The following is a 13570-nucleotide window of genomic DNA, read 5'->3' as shown; positions in this document are numbered from 1 at the left end:
TTTATCTGCCGAGCCCTCGATTATCTTGCTGGCCCTCTGCCTTAGTTTTGAGAGAGGGTGTCTCACTGAGCCTGGAACTTCCTGAGTTGCCTGGACAGCAAGTCCTAAGGACCCTCCTGCTCCTGCCTCCCCAGTGCCTGGATGACAGGAGCACACAGAGCTTAGCTGGTGGGCAGGGCTCCTGCTCCGACAGCGCCTTACCAACCAATGCATCTCTTTAGGGCCCTAGAACATTTTTTTTTTTAAAGTCCATGAAGTCAAGAGTGAGTACTTTGGGAAGTAGAGGCAGGAGGATCAGGAGTTCAAGGGCAGCCTTGGCTACATAGTGCAAGATCCTGCCTCAAAGGAAAAAAAGAAAAGAAAAGAAAAAGAAAAAAAGAAGAAAAATATCCATGAACTTGAAAACACGTCAGAGGGACCGTTTTGTTTTTCTAAAATCAGGGACAGGAGGGATGACTCCAATCTCTAGGGGAGCGAGACTCCATGGCACCCTACCCTGAATGGCTGGAGGCAGAAGTAGCTGGTCTTGCCGAAGAGAGGCTCGATTTAGCTTCTGAGAATCAGCCATTTTGATGTTTGCGACAATGGTGTCATTCTAACTGTGTAGCTTATGATCTGCTGAGTGACAGATGATGTCATCTGCCACAGCCTCCGATCCTTCTACCTCCTGGGGGAGAAAGCTCCAAAAATACACCCCATGTCCTGGGCCCCATCACCCAGCCTGGAAAGCCTTGGCCACAGGGACTGTGCTGGCACACAGTGGCAGAGCCATTAGGAGATGTTACTGCCTTTCCACTGACCATCGCTTCTTCCATATAGGACTCGCTAAGTCTTTTTTTAAAAATTTAATAAAGAGCTCAGACTTCTGATTTTCCCACTGAGGGCCTTGCTGCCTGGGGTTGGAAATGAAATCAACAACACAACAACTTGCTTGAATTTTAAGGGACATGGGCATCGGTCTGGGTAAGAAGAGCAAGCAAACCGTCAGGCTCAGAGGCAGGACGGCAGTGATGTGTTTTGGGGCACAAGGTCCCCTTTCATTAAAGCACTGAATCTTGTACTAAAAACAGCCCTCTGCCCCTCTGCTCTCGATCTACAGAGATGCCGACAAGGCAGACTTAGCTTCCAGGTCCTTGCCCTCTGCTATCCCGGTCAGTTCCTGGACTCCTGGGAGATGCTTGAGGCCCAGGAACTGGCTGTTGTTGCCTTCCTGCTGGTGCCAGAATCAGAAGCTATTCAGCAGCTGTAGCTCTTGGGAACAGGCTTGGAAGGAGCTTGTTCCTTCCCCCTTCTGCAGGGGAAAGACATGGAGATTGGTACTGAGCTGGCCAGCCATTATGTGGGCCGTGAATTGTGTTCTATGTGGGTGAGGGAAGTGCTGTGTGTGTGTGTGTGTGTGTGTGTGTGTGTGTGTGTGACAGAGACGGAGAGGGAGAGAGCATGTTCTTGTGTGTTCCTCTGAGTCAGTGTGCCATTGGTCCCCTTGGCTCTTCCTGCCAACAAGCAAGCTGTGTTCTCAGAGTCAAGCTTGGCCAGGCTCGCCCACCCCACCAAAGCCCAGGATCTGCCACCCCATCAGGAATGCTGGGTTATGAAATAAAAAACAGGGTTCTTGTCCAAGAGAATTTTTATTATTATTTTTCTCTCTTAATTGGATTCAGCATTTCTTACTCCTCACGTATCCTCTCTGGTAGGGAATTCAGGTCTCAAGAGACTGTTTGCCAGAGACCCTTGGGCCAACAGCCCCTATTCCCTGACTGGGCTTGCCTGCATGCTGCCTATCCAGGCTGACTCCTGAGTCTGGCCCTCTGACCTCTGCCTGTCTAAGTGATCCAGGATGATCAAGAGGAACAGAACCGCAGTGATGCAGGGTGCCTGAGAAGGCTGCTGAAACCCCCTCATCTGCTAAGGCCACTAGAGTTTTCCCCACTGCCAGACTACTCACGGCCCTCAGCAGGTCACGGGCCAAAGAGCCTAAATGTTAAAACTGCAGCTAAACCTCTCCTGAGGCCAGAGCTCAGAGCCTCCCTGGCCTGCACAGTCCATTACTGGCAAAACGCTAGGAGGACATTGTCCATCCAACCCACTGGACTAACACTGTAGATGCTGCCTTGTTGGCTGGCTTGAAAACCCCAGAAACATCTTCCCCAGCTCCACCTAGCTTGCCTCCAGCACTCTGACATCCATTTCTCTCGCTAACGTCTGCAGCTTCTACAGTAGGGGTGCTCCGGGGTGCCAGACAGGCATGTGTTGCATATAAAAACGAGGTGATGTTCTAAGTATCTAAGAATGTTGGTCCCCTGAAGTGATTCTCCCTGCTTCTCTTCCTTCCTGACTCTTCTCACAGACACCTTTGCCCCAGCAAGCCCAGGAACTATTGTTGCCAGCTGAGATAACAAAAATGCCACAGCTTTTTTCTTGCTAGAAATTACCGATACAGATATAGGTTCCCGTATAGTTTATAAACATGATAAGACATACAGTTTGGTAAGGAGTGGGTTGGGGGACCTGTGCATTTATATATTTATAATATATATATATATATTATGTGGATGTGTGGTCAGAGTGAGAATATATATATAAGTGGACATAGGTATAAAACTGCACCTTCTGTGTGACTCTCATTACGAGTAAAGTTCTATATGTCATCCTCTGGCGATCTCTCCTTTGGTGATTGGTTCTTGAACCCCAGCAAGTCTGCCAGGACTGCCTGAGACTTCAGGAATGAGAGGCATTACCCTCATGGGTAGGGACTGAGGGAGGCATAGGATTGGACAGGGCCAGTTAACTAAGTGATCTCAGGCAAGAGCCAAGAGTGCTCTGAGATTGCTGTTTGCCCCAGCTGACTCTGGGTGAGCCTTGTTCTGAGTCCTGCTCCTTCCGAAACCAGCAGGGTCCTTCAGCCCTTCTTTCCAAGTGACCAGGATTCCGCAGAGCCCAGTTTCTTCAAGGGGCACATGTCCTGACACCACTAACGACTCACTTGGTGTGCCTTTGACCACTGTGCTGGAGTGGATACTGTCCGGAGGTGCTCGGTCAGGACAGCCAGGTAAGATGTGCTACCCTTCCTGTCTACAGCTGTACACGTTGGGCTTATAATCCACCAGGAAGGGTCCAGACTGTGACTGAAGGTTTTAGCAGCCTTTTCCTGAAACCCAGCAGATCTTCCACTTAGAGAAAAGAAAAGAAAAGAAGAAAAGATTCTGTTCCTTGCTGGACAGGTGGCAGTGCTGGGTGACGGTGCCCTGGGTCCTCAGCGGAGAGATACCACCAGCCCCAGTATCCAGGCCAGGAGTGAGACCCCGAGGGCCGTGCCTGAGGAGGCCTGCTGCACCCCACTGGGGGCACGGATGGGGGTCCTGCGGGCACACTTGCCCTTCCTCTTGGGTCGTGCAGTGGGCATGATGTCAAAGCTGAACTTGTGCTGATAGTCGGGGGCATAGTCCTGCAGTTCAGGAAGCTCTTTCCCAGCGCTCCCCTTAGAGATCTGGTTTCGGTTCCTGTGGCTGGTGCAGTTCTTGCCTGGCTTCTTGGAACCTGACCTGGAGCCAGGCAGATGGCCATGTGGGTGGCCTTTGTCCCTGGAGGCACCGTGGGAGGGATGGTGCTCCTTGCGGGCAGCCCTGTCAGAGGTGCTAAGCGTGTGAGACTTGATCTGGTGAGGAGACGCTGGTCCAGTGCAGTTCCGGAAGTCCTCAACCCTCAGCGACTTCAGGTCCTGGCCTTGCCGCAGCTCTGGAGTCGCGCAGGGGACAACAGAGCTGGAGCCACGGAACCTTCGCAGCCATTCCCACAGGGACCGTGCCCGGCAGCCACAGTCCCAAGCATTCCCATTGAGGCGAAGAAACTCCAGGGCCACCAGGGGGGCCAGGCAGTCACCCTGCAGCTCGGTGAGGCTATTGTTGAAGAGAAAGAGGGTGGTTAGCCTGTGGAGGTCATGGAAAGCCTTGTGGTGGACCCACTGTAGCTGGTTCTCATGCAGCAGCAACCGGTCCAGGTTCACCAGGCCCCGGAAGATGCCCTGGCCCAGGCTCCATAGCTTGTTGCCATGGAGAAACAAGTGACTGAGGTTGACCAGGTCCACAAAGATGTCATCTTGGAGGTACTCAATATGGTTGTCCTGCAAGTAGAGGTACTGCAGGCTGTGCAGGCCACCAAAGATGCCCGCAGGCAGGGAGCTCAGTCCGCACTTGTAGAGGTAGAGGGCGTGAAGCTTCACCAGGCCTTGGAAGGTCTCGGGTGCCAGCGTTCGAAGCTGCCGGTTGTCTCCAAGGTCTAGCTCCTCCAGATGCACAAAGCCCTCAAAGGTGTTGGGAGCAATGAAAGTGATGTTGTTGGAGTAGATCCAGAGGGTGACCATGGCGGGGCTGAAGTGGCCCTGCTGGAGGAAGGTGATGTGATTGTTCTGCAGGAAGATGCGCTCGCTGTCCTCTGGGATGCCCTCGGGGATGGCGGCAAAGTTGTGTGCCTGGCAACTGACAGTCATGGGCGAGGGGTAGCACACACAGTCTCGAGGACAACCACCACTCAGAGGTAGCTCTCCAGCCAGCAGCAACAGCAGCAATTCCACACAGCACCCTGGGGGGAGAGAGACAGAACAGCTATGAGGGCTAGCGAATGCTCCTATTGGCTCGCAGAGGTTCTGTCCTCTGTACTGTACGCAGGGGTCCCTTAGGCTAGGAGGTTGGACAGGATGTTTGGGGACAAGGCACACATTATCTTCACACCTCTTCAGCTCTGTCCCTAAAGTCTCTAATCCCATCCAAACACCTCTTCAGACTCTGTCAGCCCTACCGCAGGGTGGAACACATCCGTGAATAAAAGCGTGTCGGCCTCCAGCTCTGGTCCCGGCTCCGTCACTCGCTCACTGTTATCTGCCTTTGCAAGCAACACCTCTAACAAAGCAAACAGCCCATCTGGAATCTTGAGTGATCACTTTATTTAAATGATTCCTCAAAATAAAGAAAGCATCTCGTGCACGATACCAAAACCAAGCCTCAGTAAATGCCTCATTCACACTGTGGTCCAAATACTTCAAACCCACAACCCTTCCTCCATGGCTCCAAGTCCTCACTTGTTAAATACAGCTCACAGAGCTGAGAGCTGGCACACAGGGAAGGTACGTTTCTGTGAGGGACTGTAAGTGACAACAGAGCTGACGCACGCACGAGGCTTCCCTGGGGTTCGTGGTACTGCCAGATCGAGGCTGCCCCCCTCTGATTCACCTTCTGGCCCTCTGCCTCTCTCTACCATGCTTGAGATTGCCAGGCTGTGGCTATAAAGCCAGGCCTTGCCTCTTGACTGTCCAGAGCATTTCCTCTGTAGCTTCCCTCTAATTGGGCATTAATTAGGCATTCGTTAATGGATCCTTAAAATAATTATTTTCGGATGTGTCCAGCCTGTGGTCGGGTAATAGGCCCAGGCTCATTATTGAAGCAGCCTCATTATAGACGATTGTCATTACCTGCCTTTTTCCAGGGTCGTAGCTGCCCCAAGTGGCCCAGCAGGCGCATCAAGAAGATGGGGACAGGCTCCAGGCCTACAGACACCCGCCCTGAAGAGCCAGGCAGCCTCGACCTATTCTACCTCAGTTGGCCTCTTGCCCCTTCTTTTCCAGTTTGTTCAGCTAGGACTCTTGAGAGAGTCAAGGCCCCTGGGGCATATGAGCTGAATGTTCTTGCTGTTGGCAGTGCTTAGAGCATGTGGAATCATAGAACCCACCCTCCTGACCAGGCTTCCCACTCGGGGTCCCAGGCCCAGGGACTGTCCAGGCTCCTGGCAGAGTAGGTCTCCACCTTGACTGCCACCCTGACCCTCCACCCCATTCCCGACAGAAACAGCATCGTAAGTTGACAGCTCCCAGCTGTTGGGAGTTATGGGCTCCCAGAGAGTGGCAGCTGCTTCTCGTCCCCTGTAATCACCCGGCTTCAACTGAATGTTTCTAGCACATAAAAATCATCGCATATAATTTAGTTTTTGCATAATTGGGTTCGGTTGTGATTTCAGAGCAATTATGACCTCAGCGGCAGTGGTGGCACAGCATAGGACCCTTTCTGGGCTGGGCCATGCTCTGCAGGTCCTCTACAGTGCTTCCTGCCAGCCAGCCCCTAGACAGCAAGCAAGCAGGCTATAGCCACTTCTGCCTCAATTTCCTGCTCCAAAACACGTCTAGGTGTTACTCTGTCAATCTTCCTCCTTATCGTCCTGGGTGTGGCCTCCAGTCTACCAGCCTCTGTCCCGGGGCTTCTTGCTGCAGAGGGAGGCAAGGGCGAGAGGTTCCCAACTCCAGTCGGCTGGAGGGCAATCTATCCTGTGCCGCCAACATCCAACCCACGCTGTCTGCACACTCCACAGACACGCTCCACCCTCCTAGCTTGCACCCTCTCTTCCAGGAAGGCCATTCTAGCCAGACCCCATCTCTGTACCCTGGGAACCCCAGGCTCTAGGTTCATGGACAGTCACCATGCTTGTCCCGCACTTTGTGTTGGATAAGGCATGGCAGCGTCTTCACTGGGGGTCCTGTGACAATAAAGCATTTCTTTTCCCGCCTGCAGCTGCAGGCAGGTAGGGGCTGCAGTAGGCTTATCACTAATACCGTTCGACATTTGTACAGCTCATCGGAGTTTACAGAGGGCTTTTGCCTGCACCCTCAACCTCCCTCTGCGCTCTCCCACCTGCTGTGGCTGCTCAGTCTCCAGGCAGCCCGGAAGAATCTGGGAGTCCCTTGGGCAGATTACCCCAGCGTAGGGGCCTCCAAGGGATACGGGGAAAACCAGGCTATGGTTCTCTTTAGGCTAAATAAATAAAAAATAAATAATCCAACGGCACCAAACCTCGGGTGTGGACTTAGTGACCAGTTTATGAACACACAATGGAGGAGGCAGGCAGACAGCAGAGCTGCATGAAGGTAGGACTGGGGTTTTCCCTCCAAGAGGGCAACAGGAGGACAAAGGGACTCCAGCCAAGACCTAATGCAGAACCAGGCTCAGCTCCCCTGTTACCTCAAGGAAGAATAGGCTATCAGCACTAGGAGGCCTAAGGCAATGAGACCACAAGGACCTTGTAGGACAGTCACTTCCTGCAGTGAAGGACTCTTCTGGAAGCATGCTAATAGGATGCAGGCTTGGGACAGCTGGTCCCTGTCCTTTAGTATTTTTCCACATGCCAGGGTCCATGCCAGGGACGTTAGCTTCCCAGAACGTTCATCTCTTCTAATGGGAGGGGGTGTTGAGGGGCTGGGCCAATCTGCATCCGTGCCTTTAACAGTCACTGTCATTACTCCAGGACCCTGAGCTAGCTCTCAGTCAGTCCTGGCTACTTCTGGACTCCTTGCCTGAGCAAGCAAGTGCCAATTCTAGGATTGTCACCCAGCAGGTTTCTTCCCAGGGAGGCAAGCACTGCATCACCATGGCGCCTTCTATGCCCCCTCTATGAGGCCCTTGGGAGCTCCGCCCCACGGATTGCCTGATTAATGTACCAACAATGAGGATGGAGCCTTTGCCGGCGCATTTTAAAATTGCAAATTAGCAGGAATCCAAGTCTCTGCGGAGGGGCCCTGCACCTCTCCTGCCAGACTCATCAAGCCCCTCCTGGGCGGGGCTGCCTTCTACTTGAGGTGGCGGAAGGGAGAAGACCCAGCTCCACTTTCCTTCCCTCCAGGGGATGCTCTTCACTGTGTTCTGCTTCGCTACTCCCAAGCCTCCGGCCTCCCACGCACGTGAGCTCCCAAGCAGCCCTACAGCCTCAGTCATTGCTTCTCCCATTCATACTTGCCCCTAGCCTAGGAGAGTCATGGCAGCCAGTGTGGGAAGGGTCTAGCAATGTGCGTCATGGCTCATTTGCATAAGGGGTGGCAATACCCTGGTAGGTACCGGAAGTGTATAACGAAGATTAAGGGAGGGGCCTAAGGAGAGCCTCTGCTTCCCACCCTTGTGTAACACCAGCCCTTCCTCAGCCTCCCAGAGAGTATTTGACCTTTGTACTAGGGCTGAGAAGGGTCCTGCTCTGTTCTGCTGCCGTAGCTGAGGGGAATCTGCTCAGACCTCAGCACACTGTTCATCAGAGGACATGCAAGCAAGGGAGCTAGCAGTGGCCTCGGGTCAGTTGGCAAACCCCAAACTCCTCCTGCCAAGCTGAGCATGAGCAGCCAACTCCTCACGGTCCCATGGGACCAGACCCGGTGGGATGGGTGGCGAGATTAGGCAGCAGAATAGCACGTGCAAACGCACCGAGGTGGGAAAGGGCCTGTGCTTCCCACTCCCGCTGATGGTGCAGAGCTCTAAGGAAGACTGTAACCTCAGCTCAGCTGGACCAGGGTGGTCGGAGAGCTTAGCACCAGAACCAGCATCAGCAGGGTCTGTCTGCTGCACCCTGGCCACCAGAAGTTGGAAGAGAACTAACGAGGAGGATCTAAGGCTGGAATACATCTTTAACTGAAGCCCTCAGTAGCAGTACTGGCACAGGCGAAAATGAGGTGCCCAGAGCATCAGTGACTGGTCGCAGGTGGAGAACACAGCAGCGGGTCAGGTCCCACCAAGCTACCCTGCCTTTAGGCTGGGACTCTAGCTTCAGCCTCCTGATGCCGGGAGTGGGTAGAGCATCCTCAAATCGGGCTGGTCAGCTTTCTCAGGCTCCAAATCGTCAGGACAGCCACTGCAGCCAGCTTAGCACCCAAGGGGCTGCCCCTCTACCCCTAAGTAGGGGCATCCCCAATGGCTAGTTTCCTCATGGCCCCTGGGCAGGTCAGTGGGTCTCTGTGAAGCTTTGCAGGCTGCTCTGTGAGTAGCCACTCTCTCCGGCCTTCAGCCCTCTCTCTCCTGCCCCCAGCCTGGCCAGCTGCTCTTCTCTGAGCAATCGATGCTAACCGAATGCTCTCTTGCTGCGAGGATGGCGGCCTCAGGCCAGGCCGGCTGTACTCCTGGGGCTGCTGGCGCCTCAGGCCACTTGGCTCTTGTGCCACTTGTGTTCTAAGCATAGGCTCCTTCCTGGCTCAGCCCTGAAGACAAGAAAGCTGGCCAGCAAACAGCTAGCTGGGCTCCCCTCTCAGCCTCCACCGCTGTGCAGAATGGCCGGCAGCCTCCTATCCACTGCTGTGAGTAGAGCAGGGCTGTGGAATCAGAGACCGAAGTTGGATCCTGGCTGCTCCTTTTAATGCTTGCAGGAGCCTCACTTTCCTCACCTGCAAAATGGGGCAGTCACTGAGAGCTCTGCCAGTCCTCCAGCCCACAGATACTGGTACCCACCTGCCCTTCCCACATCTCCATCTGTCTAACTGAAACCATCCAAACCAAGCTCCTCTCTTCCTCTGTGTCCTCCTCCGTTCACAACTTCTCCATCTTGGGTAAAGATGCTCCCTTCACTTTTAGCTGCCCAGGAGGAACACCTCACAGTGTCTCCTTCCCTTGGCTCATACACCATTCTCTGGAAACTCTGCTGGCTAAATTTTAGAATTTATCCAGTGTCTATCCACGTATCAGACCCGCTGCTGCTATCATTCACCCAGGGTGTTGCAGAAGCCTCCTGGATGCCCCCCCCATCCAGCCCCCTCACCCGTACATCTCCTTCAACAGGATCTAGGGTAGTCTAGGGAATGTCTGAGTCAGAAAGTGTCGCTCCTCTGCCTAAATCCTCCATGGCTCCCATCTAACCCTAAGCTGCCCCCAGGTCTTTATCACTGCCTCCCGGCTACACAGACCTTGCTGCTGTCCCTCCTTTATGCCAGCACTCAGCCTCCCACCCTTGTCCATGCTGATCCATCTACCTGGACTGGTTCCCAGTGTGTCTTCAGGGCTTCTTCCCAGTGAGGCCGCTCTTGAGCAGCGATTTTCAAGGTGTTTCTTCCCTGGTACATTTTACTCTACAAGCATGTAACCTTTTCGACAGCGCTACTTAAGTTACTTGTTTACTTTCTGTCCACTGCGGCTTTGTCCTAACAGGTGTGCTCCCTGCACACGGGGGGGGGGGGGGGGGGGGGGGGGGGGGAATTACCTTCTCAAGACTCTGGAGAATTGAGTGATGACACTCAGAAAGCCCTAGGCTCAGGCCTGGGGCCTGGATCCTAGTAGGTGCTCAATAAACATTGGCTGTAATTAGTCCTGGGAAGACTCAGAGCCTTCAGGATGAGAGCAGATACCTAAACTTGGCTTTCATCAAGACTCCTTAGGTCCATTGAGGAAGTGACTGTTTGGGGGATGAGCACTCTGAGAAGGACCCAATGCCAGGCCTTTCCTGGGCAAGGGGACATAGACTGGGACTGGGGAGTTTCCCAAGTTATGGGACTGTCAGTGCTAAACTGGGATAATGCTGAATAAGTTAGTCACCCTGAAAGGGGCCAGGACCAGAACCTTTCAAACAGAAATGTCTGGGTTTAAGAAGAGAGGAAGCCAGGGTTGGGGATTTAGCTCAGGGGTTGGGGATTTAGCTCAGTGGTAGAGCGCTTGCCTAGGAAGCGCAAGGCCCTGGATTCGGTCCCCAGCTCCGGAAAAAAAGAACCAAAAAAAAAAAAAAAAAAAAAAAAAAAAAAAAGAAGAAGAAGAGAGGAAGCCAGATATGGTGGTGCATACCTTTGATTCAGGCGCTTGGGAGGCAAAGACAGGTCGATCTCGGTGAGTTTGAGGCCAGTCTATTCTACAGAGCAAGTTCCAGGACAGCCAAGGCTACATAGAGAAACCGACCCCCCCCCCATTAAAAATCTCAGATTGCTTTCTTTTCTCACATTCTGAATCAAACACCCTCTGCAGGTTCTCCCAGCACCAGGAACCCTCTCAGCCGAGGAGTGGGCAACTACCACTGGCTTTTGTCTGCCTGGGGTTGGTCCCCTGAAACAGGTCTGGTTGGCAGCTCCATGCTAATTGGACTGACAATTTCTCCTGAGAGCAATTTGGGTCTCTCACATCCTGCCCATTAGGCCTTAACCTTGTCTGCGGGGGTGGGGATGGGGGGTGTGCTGTAGGGGGCAGGGATGGAGGCAGCTACCCTGTACAGTTCTGTATTGAGGCACTACCCCAACCTATGACCCACTGCAATGGGAGTCATTTGTCCTAGGCAACTCCAGATGGGTACAAAGTCTCTCCAATGAGGGTAGGTATGGGTGTAGTATAGAGAGCCCGGTGAGCCTGGCTGGGCACCGCAGACCTGAGCACAGGAGATTGTGTCACTGTTGTTCCCAAGGGAGATTGTTCCCAGGCTGCCAAGACGTCTTGGCTTTCAACCCAACTCAGGATGGTCCAGGATCCAGAGCTCTGTACAGATGCTGAGAGGCACTTAACCCAGGGCTAAGATCCTAGGACGATATCTTGGCTTTCTTTGTCCCAGTCCGTCATCCCCATCTGTGCCTAACAGCTCTCTGTGGAAAACATGAGGCTCGTGAACTCTCTCTACCTCTCCCAGCACCCCATCCATACTCCCAGCTCAGAATGTGTGCCCTCACATTACTCAAATCTTCTGCTAGGTTTAAGGGCACCAGGTTGAGGCTGTGGGTTTCCCTCCATCTGTCCCTCCCTCCCTTTCACCACCACCGCCAATCTTCTTCCTCCTCCCTCTCCTCTTCTTAACAGGACCTATGTAGCCAAAGGCCCTAAGCTTTGGAACTCCTGATCCTCCTGCCTCCATGCTCTGGGATACAGGCCCATGGACGGGGCTGCAGGTTTCTGAGCATCCCTCCTTCCCAGATTTTCCAGACTAGCCTCCTGCCTAGGAGCCTTGTGAAGCCAACTGTCAGTCCCCACAAACAACAGCAAATTGTGAGTGCACCTGGAACCTGATGGGTAAGTGACGATATCCTGGGTGTGTGTGGCAGTGCAGGGGACCTTTGAAGGGTTGACATCTATGGAGATGCCTCTATGGGGAGGGGGTGGTTCCAGAGACATTCAGGAGAGGGTGCTGGGAGGGGGGATGCTGCCAACCTTGAACAGTCAATGATACAGAGAAGAAGCAGCTCTCGGCCAACAGCCCTTGTTTCCAGCTCACAGAACCACCCATCCCTGGCTATCAGTGAACGGCATTCAGGACTGATACCCAGGCTATGAGTAAAGCCTATACCTGCCGACCACACTGTTCTGCACCTGTCCCTCCATTCCCCTCCATTTTAGAGTGGGCTCACGGTTATCTCGGCAACATTGGGAGACACAGGTCCTTCACTCATGGCTCCTCCATTGCGGGGTGAAGGAGTAGAACACAAAAGACCAGGCCTGCACAAGTGTTGGAAGCACAAGGGTTTGGATGGAAGAATGGGGTCGGGTGGTGCACGCCCTTAATCCCAGAATTTGGGAGGCAGAGGCAGGTGGATGTCTGTGAGTTCCAGGCCAGCCAGGTCTACAAAATGAGTTCCACAGCTGTTACACAGAGAAACACTGTCTTGAAAAAACAAAAATAGGGGTTGGGGATTTAGCTCAGTGGTACAGCGCTTGCCTAGGAAGCGCAAGGCCCTGGGTTCGGTCCCCAGCTCCGAAAAAAAGAACCAAAAAAAAAAATAAATAAAGGGAGGGAGGGAGGAAGAAAGGAAAGAAGGAAGGAGGGAAGGGAGGAAGGAGGGAAGGGAGGAAGGAGGGAAGGGAGGAAGGAGGGAAGGGAAGAAGGAGGGAAGGAAGGAGGGAAGGAAGGAGGGAAGGGAGGAAGAGGGGCTACTTTATGTGCTCAACTTTACTTTGTGTGGGAAAAGACACAGGGACAAACCAAGCTTTTGTTGTTGTTGTTGTTGTTGTTGTTTTGTTTTGTTTTGTTTTGTTTTTTCCCTGTGTTTGTTGCAAAAGACAGGTATCATCCCTGCTCACAGCTTGTTGGTTGGCATCATGCATGTGGCCCTGTATGGCATCATAGGACAGGGGTGCCTCCTCTTATGAGGAGGGAGGGAGAAAGGAGTGACTGTGGGCACTGAGAGCGCACTCACACAGGAAGCTCTGACATTAAGTGGCTGGACAAACAGGAAGGACCTTGTGGGGGTGGGGGTCAAGGGCGGCCATTTTCTTCTGTTTTTAGCTTTTTAAAATTATAGTTTTTATCTTGAATCGCTACACAGTAATTGTACATATTTATGGGGTACAGCCTGACATTTCAAAACATGTATACAATGTGCGGTGATCAGATCAGGGCAATTAGCATACCCATCGCCTTGAATGTTTATCAGGTCTTTGTGTCGGGAACATCCAAAATCCTCTCTACTTAGCTATTTTGAAATTTACAATTAATTGACAACCACAGCTCTCCTACTGGGCAATAGAACATTAGAAGTTACCCTTACCCAGCTGAGCCCGGGCACCCATTAACCATGCTCCCTGTCCCCAGCACCCTCCCAGTGTTTGTTTTTCGGAGATGGAAGAAATAGAGCCTGTTCGCATGCCAACAAGCATGATTCAGGAGGAGAGAAACTGTCAGAGAGAAACTGAGACAGCCTGAAAGGGCAGAAAATCGGGGGGAGATCTGAGGAACACCTGCTCCGAGGAATGGGGGACCATGACATGTACAGGGACTGCTGTGCAGTTAGCACAGGCAGGTTCTCTTTTCCCCATGAAGCAGGAGGGCCTCTCCAATGAGGCTGGAGGTAGAGAGGGTGGGAGTCAGGCAAGAGAGAAAG

General features: G+C 53.0%; 1 protein-coding gene across 2 annotated transcripts in view; it reads right to left on the bottom strand.

Annotated features, from left to right (window-relative positions):
* Nucleotides 1–1609: 1609 nt before the first annotated feature.
* Nucleotides 1610–13570, bottom strand: part of Rtn4rl1 (reticulon 4 receptor-like 1) — a 73659-nt gene continuing 61698 nt past the window's right edge. The window contains exons 1-2 of one of the 2 annotated variants that reach the window (XM_087572003.1): nucleotides 7002–7658; nucleotides 1610–4578 (exon numbers count right to left, since the gene is read on the bottom strand). In XM_087572003.1, coding sequence (XP_087428129.1) covers nucleotides 3254–4486 — 1233 coding nt within the window. In that variant the 5' untranslated portion in view covers nucleotides 4487–4578; nucleotides 7002–7658 and the 3' untranslated portion in view covers nucleotides 1610–3253. 2 annotated transcript variants of the gene reach the window in all.

Source organism: Rattus norvegicus, chromosome 10 (genome assembly GCF_021556685.1).
Source record: "Rattus norvegicus strain SHRSP/BbbUtx chromosome 10, alternate assembly SHRSP_T2T, whole genome shotgun sequence".
Classification (NCBI taxonomy): domain Eukaryota; kingdom Metazoa; phylum Chordata; class Mammalia; order Rodentia; family Muridae; genus Rattus; species Rattus norvegicus.
The sequence above is the reverse complement of the archived record's forward strand: the minus strand, read 5'-3'. Positions and strand labels throughout refer to the sequence as shown.